The sequence below is a fragment of the Pinus tabuliformis genome, chromosome 6 (genome assembly GCF_031772625.1).
Source record: "Pinus tabuliformis cultivar Carrire ecotype Pingquan chromosome 6, CPIR1, whole genome shotgun sequence".
In the NCBI taxonomy this organism is placed as follows: domain Eukaryota; kingdom Viridiplantae; phylum Streptophyta; class Pinopsida; order Pinales; family Pinaceae; genus Pinus; species Pinus tabuliformis.
Genome location: NC_142292.1, coordinates 407,222,449 through 407,243,401, shown reverse-complemented (window position 1 = coordinate 407,243,401; position 20,953 = coordinate 407,222,449). Strand labels below are relative to the sequence as shown.

At 38.4% G+C, this 20,953-nt stretch overlaps 2 protein-coding genes across 3 annotated transcripts in view; both read right to left on the bottom strand.

Moving 5' to 3' along the window:
- Positions 1-20,953, bottom strand: part of LOC149259032 (Prolyl oligopeptidase family protein) — a 369,520-nt gene that overhangs the window by 190,362 nt on the left and 158,205 nt on the right. The gene's annotated exons all lie outside the window — the stretch shown is intronic.
- Positions 17,307-18,268, bottom strand: LOC149259033 (uncharacterized). The gene is made up of 2 exons (XM_089374454.1): positions 17,620-18,268; positions 17,307-17,495 (listed from the first exon to the last, which is right to left on the bottom strand). The coding sequence occupies exon 1, from the start codon at positions 18,211-18,213 to the stop codon at positions 17,839-17,841; it is 375 nt and encodes a 124-aa protein (XP_089230580.1). The 5' UTR covers positions 18,214-18,268; the 3' UTR covers positions 17,307-17,495; positions 17,620-17,838.

Below are 20,953 nucleotides of genomic sequence, written 5' to 3'. Positions count from 1 at the left end.
TAATGAATCAACATGAAACCCAAGAGTAAAGGCATCTTTAACATTATTTTTCGATACACGTACCTTGCCATCGTTGAAGGTTACCATGTAGCTTTTGTCTTCCATTGCCGAGATGGACACCAGGTTCTTTCGAAGGTCAGGTGCATTTAATACATCCTGGAATTTCTAACCTTCTTGAATGGTTGTCCTCTTCCTTGATTTCTGCATTCCTTTTACCTTTGCTATTGAATTTTCCATCCCTTTGATTACCATGAGAGGGTTTTTGATCATCATCACAGTGAGAGTCCTTTCTATCAGGGCATTCCCTTGCATAGTGACCTGCTTTATTGCAAAAGTAACATCGTCCTTTTCTTCCACCCTTAGGTCCAGCCTTTCTTTTCAATTTAGACTAGGAATTATTTCTTTTCTTAGCATGAGAAGAAAAGGCAGCAGGAGGACCTTTAGGCAAGGGCATTTCTTGCTCTTCTACCCTTGTTTCTTCTTGAATGCATCTAGCCATTAATTCCTCGAAACCAAGAATTACATTATTGTTCAGAAGAGTAGTCCTGAACATGTACCATTCGGATGGTAATCCTCCAAGAGTCATGAGTGCCATTTCCCTATCAGTGATAGTCTCCCCAATAGATAGGAGATCGTTCTTGATCTCGGTGATTCTTAAGAAGTATGCTTGCATACTCTCATTTTTACCCTTCTTGATTTCCCTCGGCATATTTCTAAGAAACAAAACTTGATTTGCATCATTAACTTTAAATAAACTCACCAGTCTATCGTAGATTTCCTTGGAGGTGTTCAGGTCAGAGATGTAGGCCACCAAGTGCTTGTCGATAGAGTCCCGGATGATCTTCTTTGTTTTGACTTCTCCGTTTTTCCATTTGTTCCAGGCAGCAGCGGATGCATTTGATGGAGGCTCAACAATATTGCCTCTTACATGGTCCAGCACTCCTTGATCTTCTAGGGTTAAATCGATAGACATCTTCCATCCGTGATAGTCATCTTTCTCACGGAGCTTGTCTTCGGCAGGAAAGAGTGTTGAGGACCCCATAGTTCTTTTAGGATAGCCTTGCCAATCTTCTCTTCGGTGATTGCTCTTGCTCTTGCTCGGGCTTTGTCTTCACCTCAGCTCCGATACCATCTTAAGTTATGGTATGTTCTATGCTTATAACAATTTACTTCTTTTTCTTATTATATTCCACAGATTAGCGATCACATGTACATGAAGTAAAGTGAAGATAAAACATTAAACGATCGACAGAAAACAAGCCAAGACAAGAGACACAAGATGTAGCGGCTAACCAGGGACAAATCCCACAATGTGTGGGGAAACCCTTTGATCAAATCTTCTTTTATCTTCAATAATTCAACAGAGAGAAATAGTATAAATCTGATTTATATCAGCAGTAGCAAGCCCTAGATCAACAGCATTAGCATTAGCGACTTCATCATCAAAACTAGGGCAGTCGATATCTCACAAACCAACCATCGGATCGACTTGATTCCACCACCAAAAGTTGCAGCCTTCAGAGGAGGTTCAGATGAACCTATAGCGCAGTTCAGAAGAGGAGGTTTGATGGTCCACGCTGGTCAAACTTTGGATCTGCAGTTGCGGCTTCCTTCCACATGTGTGAGAGAGAGACTCTTTTCTGGGCAGTAGAGAAGACCCTCTTTTCTGCGCAAGAGAGAGAGAGAGAGATGTGATGAGTTGAGTGAGTGCAAATGAGGAAAAGTCCTCTTGTATTTATACACAACTGATGATGTTTGAATAGATGCGACTGTTGGGCTTCTGAGCCTACATGAGTTGTAGGTCGGCCTGATAATAATTCCATAATCAAAATAAATTCATATCTCCATAAATACTTATCGGAATCAGATGATCTTTAGATCAATCCTACACTTCTCAACGAGAGGAATCTAATAAAAATATTATTAGCCATGAATAAGATGACCCACATGAAGTTTGGCCCTAGTTGCCAATTTAACAAAATGAAAAGTCTAGTTGCACTCAGATGCTAGGAACTACAGTGCAAAGTTGGAAGCAGTGCAGTTGGCACAGAGCAGAGTAAGCAGCAGCGCAGATTCCTCAGTGACAGCGTAGATACTAGCAACAGTCGAAGACTCAAGAGACAAATGCATCATATTGATCACAGTCGATTCAGTATTTAGGATGTTTTTTAGTTGCAGTAGCAACAAATGAAGAGGGAGTTGCAGTGTTGGTAGCAGTTCAGCAGAGTCAGCAACAGCACAGATGCAGCACATAACAAAGTTGCGCAGTAGTTGGTGGGCAGCAGCAACCAGACATCAGCAGCGTAACAGGAGATGATGTAGAGACAAGGTGTTGCTACAAGAAGCGGCAATGCTAGAACACATTCCTCGCTAAGAAAGAGTGTTAGTTTTTGTAGCATCGGATGTGTTCTAGCCACGAAAGAGGCTAGAATGCATTAGATCTTCAAAACCCAAAAATCGAATTTGAAAATTTTGCCTAGAAATGACTTAATTAGATTATTGGTCAGTTTTTAAATATTTCCCAAGTCTAAACTTAGGGAATATGACTAATTAATTAGAATTAATTAAGTTAAGGTGTGAATTTTCTAGAAACTCACACGAATCGACTTCAATTTAATCATAGCCATCGATTAAGATCTAATTTTGGCCATTGAAGTCTCAACAAAGGATTATAAGAAGAAGTCGATGGAGCTTGGAGAAATCACTTCAGCATTTGATTTCATGAGCATATCAATTTCTAGAGTAGCAACAATCAATTGTCGGAGAGAGAGCCTGTGAGATCAAAGCAGTAAGTGAGGGGTAGGGACAATGATCTGAAGAAAAGATTTTCCAGATTCGGAGAGGCAGCAGCAAGAGAGGCGAATTATCCCAGTGAGGCAACGTTGAGTGGCAGTGTAGTTGCTTCAATTAGGCAATGCGATTTGGAGAGAGGAAAAATCATTCTCAGTTCCAAAAGCCAGGAAGGAGTCCCAGAGAGCCAGAGAGACGATTTTCTCAACATCCAAAGGCAGAACAACTTCATCAAAACCCAGTCATAAGCAAGTCATCCAACCAGCTACGCAAAGCAGCGCAGAGGCTGATGCGATGCTTGAGAAGGCCAAGTTTTGATAGGGAAAGTCAGGCCAGAGATTGCTTGTGGGAGAAGGGTAATTCCCTTCAGTATTTTGCTCAGATTTTCTTGTTGTTTGGATAGCCAGTTGAGCTTCCATAGATGTACTCAGATTTCACTGTTGCATAATAAATAAAACCCTCACTACTGCACGGGTTTTCCCAAGTTGGCTTTTTCAGGGGACACTGGTCCAAAAATAACTGTGTAAATTTATGTGTGTGCTAGCATTTCTTCCAGAGTTTATTCTTCCGCAGTTTTATTTTTGTAGGTTGCAGTGTGAGTTATTCACTGTTTCTTGTAGGAAACAGTAAATAAATTGTTAAATTTAATTAACAATTAGGAGAATAATTTCCATTTGCTAAAATAGGATTTGGGTTTTCGAATTTCCACATAGTTTACATGTATTTTTGGTTGCATGCTTAGAAAATCATACATCAATCACTGGGTTTTTAGGAAATCTAACATGGTATCAGAGCATAGCCTCTAATTGAAGACCAAGCATAGTGTTTTATCTTTAGGAGAAAGTACAGCATTCAAAGGGAGTGAATTCACCAATTTGACTTGGTCGATAGGGTTTCTGAGCAGTTCAACTTGGCAAAATGGCATACTAGGGCCTCAGATTTGAGGATGGGTCGGATGGAGCATTCAGCTTCTACTCATAGGGTGAGAGGATTGGTATGGTGGTGAAGGAACAAGGGGTATGGGAGTTTGCGGATAATGTCCCAGTTGCCCCCAATGGCCCTCAGCATTTGGATCAATATAACAAGAGAGATGCCAAGGCGAGAAGAATCATCTTGGAAAGAATCAAAGACCACATTTTTCCTCACTTGACTAGAAAGAAGATAGCTAAAGCTATGTGGACGGCCATTATTGGCCTTTATCAAGGTTTGAGCGAGGCTAAAAAGCTGGTGTTGAAGGATAAATTGAGGACTATCAAAATGTCTAAGTCAGATTTCGTGGTGTCTTGCCTCACCAAGTTTACCCAAGTAAGCGATGAGCTGGCTGGTGTGGTCAAGACAGTTATATATAAAAACCTGGTGAGTTTTTCTCTGATGGGTTCCACCAAAGCTTGGGAAACTTTTATGAACGAAATGTGTGGCAAGAAGAAGCTTCAAGACAGGGAGCAATTATGGGGTGATTGTGTCCAAGAAGAAATTCGCAGACATGCTAAGTCAGGGTCTCGTGTTAAGACTAAAGATGAAAATAATTTTGCCCTAGCTGGTAAAGGGGGAAAGTCGAAGGGTAAGAAGAACAGTGGTGGTGGTGAGTCGAGCTCCAAGGGAGAAAAGAAGAAAAATGATCTCAGCAAGACCAAGTGCTTTTCTTACCACCATTTTGGGCACTATGATACTAAGTTCTCTAACTGGAACAGTGTTATAAGGATCGAACCGGACCGGCTAGTTCAGGCAAGTCCGAGTATTTTGAGGCGAAAACCGGTTTGAACCGGTGACTTGAACTGTTTTTGTTCGGTTCGGTATGGTAAAGCCACATAGAACGCAACAAGTGGGGACTGTTTTGCTTTTTTCTTTCAAAGTTTGTCTTAACCGCGCACTAGCCCAGAATAGGTGTCTAATATTCAAGCATATGGCCCTACTATTGGTATGGATTTCATGGTAATGTTAAATTCTTAAAGTAAAATTAACATTTCATTTTCATCTTTTTACTTAAAATTTTTAACATTACCATGAAATGACTCGGGATGTTTGAGATTGGTTTTGACCTCATTGGATTTCATATGGAGAAAGTAGAATTTTAGATCTTACATAAAATCCAGCAAACTTAACAATTTTCCAAGATTTCAAGATTGGGGGGATTGCAATGCTACATTGGATTTCCTCATGTACGAGGGTATCGAACTACTATCTAATCAAGAGCACCATGCCCTCCATGCACCTTGATGTTAGTGGCATTGGTTGTTGAACTCCTCTATCATGAGGCTATTAAAAAAATACCCATCACTCAAACAAAATCTTGACTTCACATGCTATGATTTTTCTATCTTATTTTAATGCTTAGATGGTGACATTGATAACGAAGATCCCAATATAGGCAATGATTTTGATGATATGTAGGTATTTGTTGTAGCATAATTTTTGTTGGATGCTAGAGGCCATGTGGAGCTTATTTGCTGATGCATTTTTGGTTTAGAGATGAATTACACTCGATGCTATTTTGGTTATGTGCACCCTTGCATGTTATATAAACGAGAACTTTTGCTTATTTGTGTATAAATGGTTTGGATTCATATGGATGCACATGAATGTATATGTTTTTCTTTAAAATCTAAACATTTTATGTTTTTTTGGTTGACCGATTTTTTGGTCTGGTTTTTTACCAGTTTCTGTACGATTCTGACCAGTTCCCAGTCTGGAGGGTCTACCGGTTCAATCATCGGTCTGGTTCTGATAACTATGAACTGGAAGAAAGGGTCCAAGAAGGACCAAGCAGAAGCCTCTACAGAGATAGACGAGTCCTCTTCTCACTTTGAGAAGGATTTCTCACGTATTAATTGCATGGAAAGCTCAACAGCTACCAACATATGGTACGTAGACAGCGGTGCGTCTTGTCATATGAGCTACCTCAAAAACAGACAGAGAAGGACATGCAATTCCATATTGAGATGGGTGATGATGAGAGGTACCGAGCCGAGGAAATTGTTACAATCAGATTTGAGAGGGAGTCAAGAAACCCTCTATTTCTTATAGATGTCCTTTACATTCCATGGCTCAAGAAGAACTTTATTTCGATTTTAACATTGGAGGATAAGGGGTACTAGGTGACCTTCAGACAAGGTCGGGTATTCATAAAACCTGCAAACTCTAACGTGGCCAAGCAGATTGGGTCGCGACAAAAGAATCAGTACAGATTGCAGCTTGAGATAGTCGCAGCACTCACCAACATAGAGAGTCGTGACTCAGGCAAGGAGCTTGGAGAGTTATGGCATAGGCGCATGGGGCATCTGCACCATGGCACACTGAAAATTCTCAAGGAGATAGTGACATGGCTGCCACAGTGCAACATGGACCAGCATAACGTATGCAAGGACTACACACTTGGAAAGTATGCCAAAACCTCTTTTCCTAGCAGAGACAATAGTGCCAAGGGCATCTTCAACCTTGTTCATTCAGATGTTTGTGGTCCCTTCTCTTTAGTATCTGTTATGGGTTACAAGTACTATGTCACCTTCATAGACAAACACTCGAGAAAGACTTGGAAATTCTTCATGAAGAAGAAGAATGAAGTCTTCTCGAAGTTTTAGGAGTTTAAGGCCCATGTTAAGAACCAGACTGGAAAGAAAAGCAAGGCGCTATGGTCAGAAAATGGTGTGGGAGTACACCTCAAATGCATTCAAGGAATTTGTGCCAAGGAGGGCACAATGCCAACCTGGGGGCATCCTGTGGTCTCTAGGGTACATCTATATTTTAGGCAATGTCTTATCTTCAAAGCACAATGTTCTAGGCTCTGGAGGGACAAGAGAAAGTCATTATCGACATTGGATACATCCCAAGGTCAATGCTCCTCATAAAGTGGTCAATGTCCTAGCTCTGGTGCCCAAAAAATTCATCAAACGTGGTTCGACGTCCTCTTTGAAGTGCTAGAGAAGTCTCATACAATCCCCAAAGGGATGGTAGCTATACTTGGGAGTAAACATCTGAAACATACCCTCAAAAATCAAGTGATATCATTATCATAGGTAAAATAATTATGGGAGTATCTCAATTGATCATGTCTAATGCAAAAAGGCACCAAAGTACTTCACACAAATATCATCTTCAAATGTCCTTCTAGCTTAGGGGTTGTAAACAAGTTACCATGCTTAGATATGGGAGGGTTATCAAAAATTCCTATTAGGTGCTTCCAATCCCAAGGGGAGGAAATATTTTTACGTCAACCAATCAATCAGTAGGTGCAAGTGGTCAGTGGCATGCTAGGGGCTTACTTCATGTAGGATGCCATAGTCTTTGTACCATATATGAAATCCCATCATCCTTGAGCGTTACAATGTGAAGAGAGCAATCATGGGACATAAGCTACCCCATTTGTTAGCCTATTTTATCACCCCTCTTGGGCACTTTTTTCTTCATCAATTTTATTTTTCTTGCATAGCTCGAGTTACAAGCCTTTATTTTGCACCAATTACCCCTTAAAGATGAAGTGGATTATTGTTCATCAGGGTTGGGATATTCAAAATTCCTTTTATTTGATTGCTCATGCATTAGCAAAGAACTAGGTGACAGATAGTGAGAGGGGCAAACCTCATGCTAGGTTTTTGTCCATGCATTTATATTCCAGCCAACTTTTTGCATTTTATCATTATGGCTCATGCTCTTTCTTTTATTTCTACTACATCAACCTTATAGAGAAAATTTTATGGGTCCCCACTCTAAGAATGAGGAAAAAAGGGAACCAATACTGGTAACAATAGCACTCAACCCAAAGTGTTAATTTAATTTCTAAACCTAGCAGCCTGGAAATTAATTCCTTGCAGATTTATCACAGATATATTGAATAAAAGCACAATTAGGTTCTTAACAAAATATTCAATGAAAACACAATTATACAACCAATGTCAATCACACATTGACACACACAAATTATGGCCAATTAACAATTTTTCATTGAATCTTAATCAAAACCTACTTGGTCTCTCGTCCTGAGATAATGGCCCAACTAAGGAAAATACATATACAACATACCCTAGATCTCATCCAACTAATCAAGTCATAGATTTGTGCTTGATCTCCTTGGTTGATCTGGATATGCTACACCCTTGCACCTTCCTTAGACCCAACACACTTGAGTATCTCATTCCTTACTTGATAAAATCTCTTTCTCAATGTTGTGTGCCACTGTATGGTGTGTCTTTCTCCTCTCTTTAGCCTTGCTTTTATAACTTTTCATTGAGCTAAATCTCTAACCCAATCTCCAAAGTGACAGATGGTCGAGATTAGATCTCACATCACTTAAGATCAATGGTTGAGATTAAAGCATAATCACTAAGTAAATACTTTACATTTCCTAAGTTTCTTTAGCTCAATAGCCAACATAATTAATTATGTGTTTTTCCTATGTTAAACTTAGGCTAAATTACAAAAGAAACATACTCAATACTTGAGCAAGTATTCTAAAGAGACTTTGGGCAACCTCTGCATGCCTAAACACTTAGGCTTGTGCAAAAGTTTATGCCCATGCTACAATCATCAACAAAAAGATGGGACATGAATATAAGTTGAAAAGTGTTAAGTATGTATTACCATGTAAATGCAACATCACTCAGTGCCTCCTATTGGTGCCCCTCATAGATTGTGCAAAGAAAGGCCTCAAGGAAGGTCATACTAAACTAGTGGCAAGGGATAACCACTAAGGTGAAGCATGGAACAAGAATACAACCAAAACCAGTCTATCATCAAATTCAACTTGTGAATCCATGCTAGAATGTCCTTAAACTGTTGAAATTTTGATGTTCTATGTTGTAACAATCACTTATTCCAAATCTTCTTTATGTTGTAATATTAGATAAGCAATTGTAGATAGAGCATAAATCGAATGCACAATAAAAGAAAACCAAGAACAAAATGAGACACTGAGAATTTAGGTCCAATGACCAAGGCAAAACCCACAAGGGGAAAACCCAACCAGATTCTTCTTCTATTAGAAATCAATTGTTCAGCAGAGATACAGAGTACAATGAGAGATCAAGAGAATGAGTAAGTTCACCCAAATCTAAACAAGTTGTAGCATGAAGATCACTGGTAGCAGCAACAGATGCACACACTAAATCAACCTTCCCTTCAACTGAATCAACACTGAAGCACTGAATCAACCTTGGTTCACCAAGTTTTGCTCTTACTCTCCAAGTCTCTCTCTCACAATCTTCTTCAACTCTCTCCAACTCTCTCTCAAGTTTGAATTCTTCTTTCACAATGCACAAGTAGTGAGGGGAGAAAGAATGAGGCACATATATATAGGAGGAGCAACGAATCCATGCCATAAAGGAGGAGTAACTCGCATGCCAAGAGGGAGAGTAACATATGCCCATTTAGGAAATGCAACTCATGCCAGTGAAGAGGTACGCATGCCCTTGTAATTTATGCTTTCAAGAGAGAGCGTAACATATGCATTAAAGAGTGTGTAGGAGGAATCTTTTATGACATGTTTTTATTGAATGTAAGAGTGTACGAGAATCTTTTATGACATGCTTTAATGAATGTAAGAGAGTGTAAGAGCATTAATGAGAGTGTAAGAGGAATATGTCATGCCAATAATGAGATTGTAAGAGAACATTATTGAGAGCCATGATTGAGTGACTTGAATTTCTTTTTAATAATAATATAATAGTATTATAAGAATAATAATAATGATAATGATAAAATATTAATTCAAGATTGAACTATTAGGATTGATTAATGATAAGAAGTGAGTTTTCATCAACAATACTTGATTACCAATTGATGCAAGGTGATTTACTATCTCGAGACTTTCTATTTTTAGAAATTCTACTTTTAGACTTTCTATTTTTTAGAAATTCATCCCTGAGCTGCCAATTTTCAACATAAACATTAAATGAAACCACTTGATTATAAACACAGTTAACGTGAGCCAGATCATCATAGTGCTACTAGCTAGCACGCCGAACAAAATAGGCTTCACTATGTTATCTACTAAGTCACACCAAGCAGAATCTGAAGACCCCATGGCCCTAATGTACAGGCCGCTCATAAAAAAATTTAGAAGTCCAAAAGTCAACAAGCACCTGTTGACCTTTTCTCTCTCCTCTCTCTACTTTCTTCTCTCAAATTTCGCAACCCTATGGCGAATTGTATTAAGTGTCTCTAGTATGATGACCTATTGTAATAGGCTTAGACGACTTGGGACTCGATGATCATGTACACTCTAGAGTGTTTTTTTCACTTAGCTAATTATTCTTGCTTTTTAGCGAAGAATAATTACCTGAGTTTTTTTACTCACACACCTCCAAAGCTAGAGTGAAGACTTGATGATTGGGCCTTCGGTTCGTCATAATGCCTAGAGTCGATGTATATTACCATATTAAGACATATCTAAAGTGTCGCGAAATTTAACTAGGCCTTTATAAGGGTTTTTAAATTATTAAAAATTATCTCAGGATGGAATCTTTAATTAATTCCTTATATAAATTGTAAATAAGTGGTCCTAGGCTAAGTTGCAGGAAACGTGGCCCTAGGGGTCGTTTCCTCCCGGGAAACGAAAACCCGGAAACGCGTATCGTACGGCTTGGAAACGCGTTTCCGGCCGTACTGCCACGTTTCCCGAAACGGAAACGTGGCAGTACGGCCGGAAACGCGTTTCCAGGCCGTACAAACCACGTTTCCCCAAATTTATGTGTTGTTTTTTAAATTTTTTTTTTTAATTTGTTTTTGAATTTTTTTTAGGTTTCCGGGATGTTCTAGAAACCTATTCTAAAGTTATAAAAGAGCAGTTTGTCTCATTCTCTCATCACACTATTCAGCAAGTCGTTTCTCTTGGAGACTGGCAGTTGTTTCAGCTAGGGTGTTTTGAGCAGTGAGAAAAGTAGATTTCAGCAGCAGGAGAAAGAGATTTCAGCAGCAAGAGAAAGAGATTTCAGCAGGAGATTTCAGTAGCAGCAGATTTGGCTCAACTACAACCATATTTCTCTTCTCTTTTCTGGCATTTCGGGGTAGTTTCAGCCACAGATAATTAATTTGGGTAAGCCACATTCATTTTTTTAGTTTTTTCTTACTATTTCTTCAATTTTTCTAGGGTTTAGGCAGCCAAAAATATGAAAAACGTTTTTTATTGATAGATTTGTTTTTTAAATTAATTTTTGCAGCAGATTTGGCTCAGCTACAGCCATATTTCTCCTCTTTTCTGGCATTTTAGGGTAGATTCAGCCACAGAAAATTAATTTGGGTAAGCCACATTCATTTCTTAGTTTTTTTCTTACTATTTCTTTAATTTTTCTAGGGTTTATACAGCCAAAAATATGAAAAACGTTTTTATTATTTACAGATTTGTTTTTTTAATTTATTTTTGCAGCAATGGCTTCCAGCCAAAGTGCAGCTGCAACTTCAATCCCTAGGGCCAACCCAAGGACTGAATATTATCCTCTTTGGAGGCATGTGACGAAGCTTCAAATATGTGGAGGTGGTGGCTCATGGGAATGGCGATACAATCTTTGCAATAATACGTACAAGGGTTCCTACCCAAGAGTGAAGGCGCATCTATTGCATGGAGGAGGACAGGGGATTTCAAGTTGCACAAAAACATCAGATCCGTTGGCAAGGAGGGCATATCAAAGAGAGCAAGATGAGGCGGATGGTACTAAGAGAAGGCATGATGAGCTTACTCAAGCTCCATCTAACATTGAGCCAAGGATTGTAGTTGAAGCAAGAAAGAGGAGAGCTGGTCACACTCAACAACATGAACAACCAGCACCCAAAAATACCAGAAGCCCAGGGGCATCCCCTTCAGTTCAGGATAGCAGAATTGTTAGATTGGTGAATGTGCAAGCAAGAGAAGAAATTGATTCCAGAGTGGCTAGGTGCATTTATGCATGTGGTATCCCATTCAATGTCGTTCGCTCTCCTTACTGGCAAGATATGATAAGGGCAGTTAACAAAGCTCCTCAAGGGTACAAGGGGCCCAACTATGAGAAAGTCAGAACCCAGCTTCTCAAAAATGAGAAGGACCTTGTGGAGGACATTTTAGCTCCAATTCGTTCTTCCTGGAGTAGCTCTAGGGTTACCATAGTCTCAGATGGTTGGACAGATATGAGGCGCAGACCATTGACAAATATCATTGCCACTTCCCCCAAAGGAGCAATGTTTATCAAGGCAGAAGACTACTCAGGAGAGGTGAAAGATGCACAATACATTGCTGATGTTATTATAAAAGCTATTGAACAAATAGGGCCTAACAAGGTGGTGCAAGTTATCACGAATAATGCACCGGTTTGCAAAGCTGCAGGTTTAATTATTGAGGAGAGGTATGACCACATCTTTTGGACACCATGCATTGTCCATAATCTGAATCTGATCTTAGAGGAGATCGACAACAAAGTTTCCTGGATAAAGGAACTCACAGGGGAAGCAAGGGAGATTATCAAATTCATCACCAACCACCACCAGTCTCAGGCCATATTTCGAGAGTACTCCAAATTGGAGTTGTTAAAAGTTGCTGAGACAAGATATGCCTCAAACTTCGTGATATTGCGCCGCCTTGTTGAGGTTAAGCATGCATTAGTTTCTATGGTGGTGAGTCAACTTTGGATTGAGTGGAGACAAGCAGATTCAGAGCGGGGATCTATGGTGCGTAGATTGTGCCTTGATGAGGATTGGTGGAGCAAGGTAGATTTTTTGCTAAAGTTCACAACCCCTGCATTTGAGCTTCTCCGGAGTGCTGACACTGACCAACCTTCCTTGGGAGAGGTATATGATGGCATGGATTCCATGGTTGAGAAAACTATGGAAATCATTTCGCAGGAGTCTCCACAACTTTTGTTTGTTGATGATCATTTTGCTGGTTTGATCAAGAAAATCATTGTTGATAGGTGGAACAATTTCAATACACCATTGCACACTTTAGCACATGCTTTGAACCCCAAATTTTATGATGAGGAGCTTATTGCTAAAAGCAATGGGAAGAGGAAGGCACCCCATAAGGATAGAGAGGTGGCTACTGGGGTGAAAAAAGCCCTTATGAGAATGTTTCCTTCTCATCTACATAGGGAGGTAAAGGATCAATTTGCCAATTTTGCTGCAGGAATAGATGATTATGCAGATATATCAGCTTTGGAGGAGAGAAGCACCATGAATCCAGTTAGGTGGTGGATTTGTCATGGAGCAAATGGTGTACATTTGCAAAACCTTGCCATTCGTATTCTTTCACAAGTGGCAAGCTCTTCATCAGCAGAAAGGAATTGGAGCACTTATGGTTTTATTCATTCTGTGAAGCACAATAGGTTGGGCTCACAGAAAGCAGAGGATCTTGTTTATGTGCACTCCAACCTTCGCCTTGCATCTCGTAGGGGTCCAGAATACAACAGTGGTCCTTCTAAAGAATGGGATGTGGATGCAAAAAATCCTGATTTGGATCTCTCTCTTGCTGCCCTGAATATTGAGGCCGAATCTGATAGTGGAATTGGTGCATCATCTTCTTCAGCACTACCATCCACTGTTGAGCATTGTGCTGCTTCTATTTTTGATGAGGATTGTTATGATGAGGATTAGTATTTTGTGACTTGTCTCTATAGTTCTTGCAGCCTTATAGTCTTTATTGTACTTGCAGCCTCATATACTAATATAAATAAAGGCTGATTTTGGATTTTCCTATATTTTTATTTCCATTATGTGATCATTCATGACTCATGAGTAAATGTGATGTAAATTTAATCTTAATGTTTAAATGTAATAAATTATAATCATATAATGTAAATGTATCATTCATGCTTTATGATTGCACATATATATAATAATAATTTTTAAATATTTTTAATATATATATATATATAGATATATTATTATATATATTCGCGTTTCCCCGTTTCCAAAATTTGGGGAGGTCACGTTTTGTTTCGCTTCCCGTTTCGGAAACTCGTTTCCGTTTCCCCGTTTCGTGCAACTTAGGTCCTAGGAAATGTCTAGGGCATGTGAATACTTGAAATTCATCCTAAGAGCCCTGGCATTATCCTAAGACCCACTTTCGGGGTCAAAAAATGAATATTCCTCAAGAAAACTTACTTTTCCTAATGTAAGTGGAAAAAGTGGCAAAGAAATTCAAAAAATTAATAATTAAAAAATATTTAATATGTTTTCCAAAGTCAAAAAAGTCAAGCAACTTGATTTGGGAAGTGGAGGAAAAGACAAAAAAGAAATTAATAAAAAATTATTTAGTGGGAGACAAGACAAGTGACATGGCAGCCACTTGATCAGCATGAGATAAACCAAGTCGACAACCAAAAAGGGCAAGTGAAGTTGTTCAAAAAGTTGCACAAATTTGTGAGTTTAGTGGGGAGACAAAATTGCCACATGGAACAGACCTTCTCCCCCACCTTTTACTGCCAGCCAATCAAAGATCACCTGTCCACTCAGAAGCTCATACGTATGCCTAATTTGTCAAGGATACTCGGAAGTTAACTTGCACACAAGTTTGTTGGAAGTTTATTGGGGAACAAACATCAATTGAGTGCAGATTTGATGAAGACATGTTCCCCCCGAGATGGAATTTGATGGGCATTTTGCCCATATTTGACATTCGGAAATTTTTAATGACCGTTTTTCTCGACGTGGTTGGAACTGTGGTAAACGTATTTTTGACGGTTAATTTTTTCCCCAAACGTCATTAATGTCTACCTATTGAAGCTACTTAGCTTGTATTATGATTCGGTGCTTGAGAATATATTGAAAACATGAGTTGCAAGGTATCGGTGCAGTTAATAAAATAGTCAGTGATGTCTAACCTCCTGTTGGCTTGTGGTGCAAATTGCAGTCATCATCATCTGAGCGGCCTATTGATACAGGTCCCCAATCCCTTTTGTTATTTCCTACTTGTTTTCCTTGAGGCATCTACCATTATTCAATCCTTGTTCCTCAACCTAGCAACACTCTTGGCCCGTGTTCTATACCATTGGATCTTTGTTGCCTCTGCCCTGAAGCTCATGATTTATATATCCATGTCTAGGCTCAAGGTCTCTGAGACTGAAGGCGTGGCGTGGCGCCAACATTTCTTTAGACATTATTTCTATGATATCTGAACCCCGACGCTTGGAATGTGGTGTCTTTGGAAAAAAGCTATAGTGACAAAGTTGCGGCACGTGTCTATAGAGGCATTTGTTATGGAATACATGGGCATGGTTAGAGACATTGGGATGGAAATTGAAATGGAGGTTGAGGCTAACCGAAGAGGCGGAACGGATTAATTATGCATATCATCAATAAATTTATTTTTTTCGGTTTTTTTAATATAAAATATGTGGCTTGACTCGTTTTAATAATTTCAATCTTATGCACTTTAAATGGATTAAAAAAGATATTTGTTAGGTTTGGTTTACGTAAACCTTTATTTGCTTTAAAAAATCATTATTGCATCTAATTTATGCAATTTTGCATAAATCTTTATCGTAGCTTCAATCTTATTTCACTTTAGTAGTTTTAATTTTCCCAAGTGTTTAAATTGTAGAAATTTTTACTCGTTTTATAAAGAATTTTTACCCTAATGAAATTATGCACTTTAAATCCTTATATCAACCAATGGCAGCTTGCATTGATGGATCCTTTGAGAGTTGCAAACAATTTACAAGAAATTATGTCTAAGCATTGATGGAGAGTTTCAATTCAATATTTTAGATCATCTTTTTTAATGTAACAAGGTTGTTTAGTCTTTGTCATTATCCGTGAGATTCTTATCTCAGATAAAATAATGTAAAGTATTGGTTTGAAATAATTCTTTTACTTTTGGTTATAAATAGAAGGAAGGATTTGATCATAGCGTGTTTTTACCACATTTAATACTTATAAGTGTTTGCTCTCTGAGAACTTATTAATGAAGGAAGAAATCATAACATAATCCTATAACATATCACATGATGTTAAGAGATCCATAATGCCCATTTATTATAAGTTTAGTCTTTTAATTTTTAAAAGGTTCAAATACTATGTATTCAATCTTCTTAATTGCAAGAGGCACTCTCTACCCCAATATGTAAGAAATGTTGTCTTGTCCTATGTAAACATTTTGACTCAATCAAAATAAAATTATGTTGTAATAAAAAGTCCAAGTTAATTTTTTTTAATCAATTTTTGTTGGGTGGTTCAAGTAACTTGAAATAAAAATAAAAATAACCCTATGTTAAAATAAAAAATTTATGTTATTATTTTTTAATTAATTTTTTATGGGTAGTGTTGACCCTGCCGCCTACTCCTACCTACAAGTCAGTGAGAAAAGCTATCAACCACACAAGGAATGGTTGGTGGCAGGGAACTCAAAGAAAGGGTTGTCAAACTAATCCCAACTCTCTCCGTTTGAGCTATCTCCTAGGTTAGCTAAGGGGGGTGCTCCCTAATGAAAAGTTAAGTTAAAAATATGTGAGTTTCTAGGAGAATTGTTAGAGTTAAATAGATTATTTCTTTAAGATTTATAAGCAAAAATGATATGAGCAATAACCATCAATACATAAGATAAGCATGAAATACATAAACAACCAGTGCCTTCAAAGTATTGCTCTTTAAGAAATGAAATTGTATTTGCTTAAAATGAAGTGAAATGCTTTCAAATGGAAAGCCAAAATAATCCTGAAAAGTGAAACAATAAATTGTTAGCACAAGATATTATAAATGCTTTTAAGATGAATAAGTCTACAAATCAAAGCATGGAAACTATCTTGCTCAAAAAAGATACCATTAGAAATCTACTTGTGAGAATGAGATGATAAAAAGAACTCAAATGTTAGACCAAGCTGACAACATGCAATTAAGTTTACAACCCCAAAATAATATTACTTGAAAGCAATGTTGTTAAAAGCGCGATCGGGATTTAATCGGCGCCGGGAAAAAAGCGGAAAAAATCGTTAAAATCGGGAAAAAATCGGAAAAAATCGGGAAAAAATCGTTTGGCACAAAAATATTCATTTTTTTTCATTTTTTTTCAATTTTTTTAATATCTAACCCATCTACAACATAAAATAAATACATTGACACATAAATATGATAAAAAAACTAATATATAAGATGTTTAATATCATTTCTAGCGCTAAAATCACACATAACATTGAATCATGTCCTGAATAGTAAGTCCTGAGTCCCAACTCAGCCTCAAAATATCAACAAAAAATATGATAATGTATCTCATCATGTCATAATGTCATATACAATAAAATGAAAGTCTAAGACTCTAATCCTATTGATTTCCTCTGCCCCTCTTGCGAGAAAATGTCACTGCTTTCCCTTTCCCCCTAGATGAAGATGCTGGTGCCTGTGGTGGTGGAAATGGCAGTGGAGTCTGACATGCTCTAGAAGCTGAAGAAGTAGCTGTAGAAGTAGCAGCTACTGTAGGTAGACAGAGACCACGTCCTCTAGTGGTAGCCCGGGTAGGCGGTGTCACCTCCTCCTCCTGCTCCTCCAACTCCTCCTCCTCCTCCTCCTGCTCCTGCTCCTGCTCCTCCTCCTCCTCCTCCTCCTCCTCCCCCTCCTCCTCCTCCCCCTCATCCTGCACTAACCAATCCTCAGTGGGATCCATGAGAGGCCTCTCGGTCTCAACCCTCCATTCAGCAGTGGTGTCAATCTCATCCAATGAGATGGCATCCATATCAGGTGTCTTGTCTAGTTGCCTCACCCACAATCGAAGATTGTAGTAGACATAGACCATGTCATTAAGTCTACGGGACTCCAACCTGTACAAAGTTCATGAAATAATAATTAATAATTAATATTATAAAAAAAAATATTGTTTAATGAATTCAAAAATTTATTTGGAAATTTGCAATATTTTAAATGTTTAAGTGTTAAGTTGTTAACCTATTGCGCTTCTTGTTGTGTATTTTTTCAAATACACTCCAATTGCGCTCACATCCCGAGGAGCTGCATGTTTGGCTGAGGATGCGTATGGCAAGCTTTTGCAAAAGGGGTACTCTGCCACCATACATCTTCCACCATGCGGCTACAACAAAATTACAAATAAACATAAGAAAAAAATGGAATTTGAAGAGACAATGAAATTTGAAACAAAGTTACAAACTAAAAAATACCTGGCATTTTGGCCGTCCTATCAAAGATAGCCATATCAAAGCCAAATGTGCCACCTGACATCTTATACGTCTCAATTTGTTTAGAGATCTCCATACGTTGTTCTGGAGTTCTCACCATCTTCTGGACACAGGTTAATAATCCATCCATGATCTCAGCATCAAAATCAAACCCACATGCATAAGAAAATGTAGGGTTCAGGAAAAGCCCAGCAGCATGAATGGGACGATGGAGTGTGTTGTTCCATCGCTCATCAATGACGTTCCATAGAAGGAGTTGTCTCTGGAACCCATCATCTCCCTTGTCATCATAGTAGGACCGAATGGCTTCTTTGGCCCTGTCCATGGCTTCATACAAATAGCCCATTGCGGGCTTCTCACCATCTACCAACCGAAGAACCTTTACCAAAGGTTCAGTGACAGCGCACAACTCCTGCACTCTCGCCCAGAAGTCTTCTTGGTATGAAACAAGTCTGCAGACGGCCTCTCCTTCTGGTTTGCGGCTCATTGGCGAAGAACGCCACTCCTCTGAAACAAACATTCTCTTCAAATCCCACATAGATTTCAAGAGGGATTGAAGAGATATGAAACTCGTCGCAAACCGTGTAATGGCGGGGCGCACCAACTCTTTGTTGTTGGTGCATTTTCTCATCAAGCTAAGCACAGATGTGTGATTGTAAATAAATTTTGTGATGCTTTTTGATGAGTCAACAGTCTCTTTGACAAAGGGAATTTTCCCTATGTCCTCTAACATCAAATCAATACAATGGGCAGCACAAGGTGTCCAAAATAAAGTAGGATGCCTGTCCATAAGCATTCTACCAGCAGCAACATAATTTGCAGCGTTGTCCGTTATGACTTGGACAACATTTTCTGCACCCACCTCCAAAATAAACACATCCAGCAAATCACATAAATTTTTTGCATCTTTGATTTGATGAGTTGCATCAATAGATTTGATAAACATAGTCCCCCTGGGACAACTAACCAAGAAGTTTATAAGGGTTCTCCCCTTTTGGTCAGTCCAACCATCTGACATAACAGTGCATCCTGTTTGTGCCCAGGATTCCCTAAAATCCTCCAATCTTTGGGTGCAGTCACACTTTTCATCTTGAAGAAGCCGGCCTCTGAAATCATGAAGAGAAGGGATTTTGTACCCCGAGCCAACACTGGCAATAGCATCAACAGTAGGTTGGAAAAATGGATTATTCCTTACAATGCTGAAAGGAATATCACTCCAGAGGAGAAATTTTGTCATCAACTTGTCAGCTTGTTCTTTTTCAGTTCTTTTCATCATTGAACCGATAGTTGGTTGTGCACCAGGTGTGGTTCGAGGAACAAAAAATGATGATGCAGCTACCGGATTGACTGACGCTGCAGTAGAACCAGTGCCACTTGGCCCACTTCCTTCAGCTGACCTTTTTAGTTGCCTTTTGAGTTCTTCTTTGGCCTCTTTAGAGTGCTCTAATTCTCCCAATGCTCTCATGGCTTTTCGGATAATTTCAGCATTTGTATTAGGACAGGGCACCACATCACGTCCAGGGATTTGTGCAAGGTGGAACTTCAACCTGTACACCCCCCCGAATATCTCCTTTCCACACAACTTGCAATACAAGTTTTGTCTATCATTCGGAGTTTTAGGGTCACCATATTCCCAGAAAGGATCCAATTTCCTTGGCATGTTTGTTTTTGAATTTTGAATTTGCAAACCTATGGAAAAATAAGGATTAGGAAATAAGAATTTAGGATTACATAATACAAATTACAATTTAGCATTTACAAAATTACAAGTTAATTATTTCCAAAATCCCAATTTCCAAACCCAAGTTACCCAACCAAATGCCAATGGCAAATGCCAAAAAACAATGAAAATTCAAAAAAAATAAACAATGTTTAAAAAAAATGAGAAAATAAAAATAAAAAATTGGTTCTCATAGTCATAACAAATAACCCATCCCAAATCAATGAAAATTTTCCAAAAATTCTTTAAAAACAATGAAAAACAAAGTTTTTATAGAAGCAAAACAAAAAAAAATTAATCTACATACCTGGTTTATGGACAAATTGGTGATCTTGGCTTGGATTCCTCCTAAAAACGCTTGGATTCGCTCCCAAATCCGACAGCAACCCTTCAGCTCCTCTCCCTCACTTCTTCTCCTCCTCCTCCGCGCGGACTGCTCAATGAAATAAATAAAAAATCGATTTTCCATATAAAAAGCCCGCTGCCCCCGTCCCTGCGATTTTTACCCAAAAAATCGCGTTTTTTTGAAAAACTCGCGAATAAAAAAAAGTGCCGATTTTTATGGATAAAAATCGCGATAAAATCGGTTTTGCGAAAAAATCGCGATTTTAACAACACTGCTTGAAAGTGAAATCAACCATTCATGACAATATGCAATTAAACCAAAAAATAAGCCAATCTTCAAGTACAAGAAAATTAAAACTTATTGAAAAATAGAAGGGACTACAATGCTTGCATCCAAAGTGCCTCTTCAAATAAGATTTGAATTTGAGACTTTAAACCATCAAGATAGCAAGAAATTTAAGAACTTTGCAAACAAAGCAAATGTGATGGAATGTTGTTCTTGGTTTATTTTATTAATTAGTGTTAAGGCAAAGTTACAATTGAACTCTAGTCCTCAGACCTCATCCTCGCCCAAATATTTGAATCTCACAATGAGGAGTCAATAGAAGTAGAGGGTGCCTAATAGTCTATTCAGCCAACTTAAGTTGGAGGTAAGTTTTAGTGAGGCTTGGGGCCTTCCTATACTAAAATGCCTAGATGCAGTGCTAATTGTGTTAATTCCCCAAATTAAACTAATGATTTATGCAAATGTTTCAAAGAGAAATAGGTTGCAAAACTTGAGAAACTAGAATGTAAATAAACTCATATGTGTTTGCACCATTGAATGGAAAATAAGCAAGTAAAATGGAATAGATTTCTTTAAGCTACAATTGTTTCAAATAAATGATAGTGCTCCAATAGTTTTCATGACATATAGCATAAATTGACCAAATAGTGAAGCATATACTTGAAGAAATTATGAAACAATTAAAACTTGTCAAAGTATGAAGCGTTTACACATAAGATGAGATTTTCTTAAGTT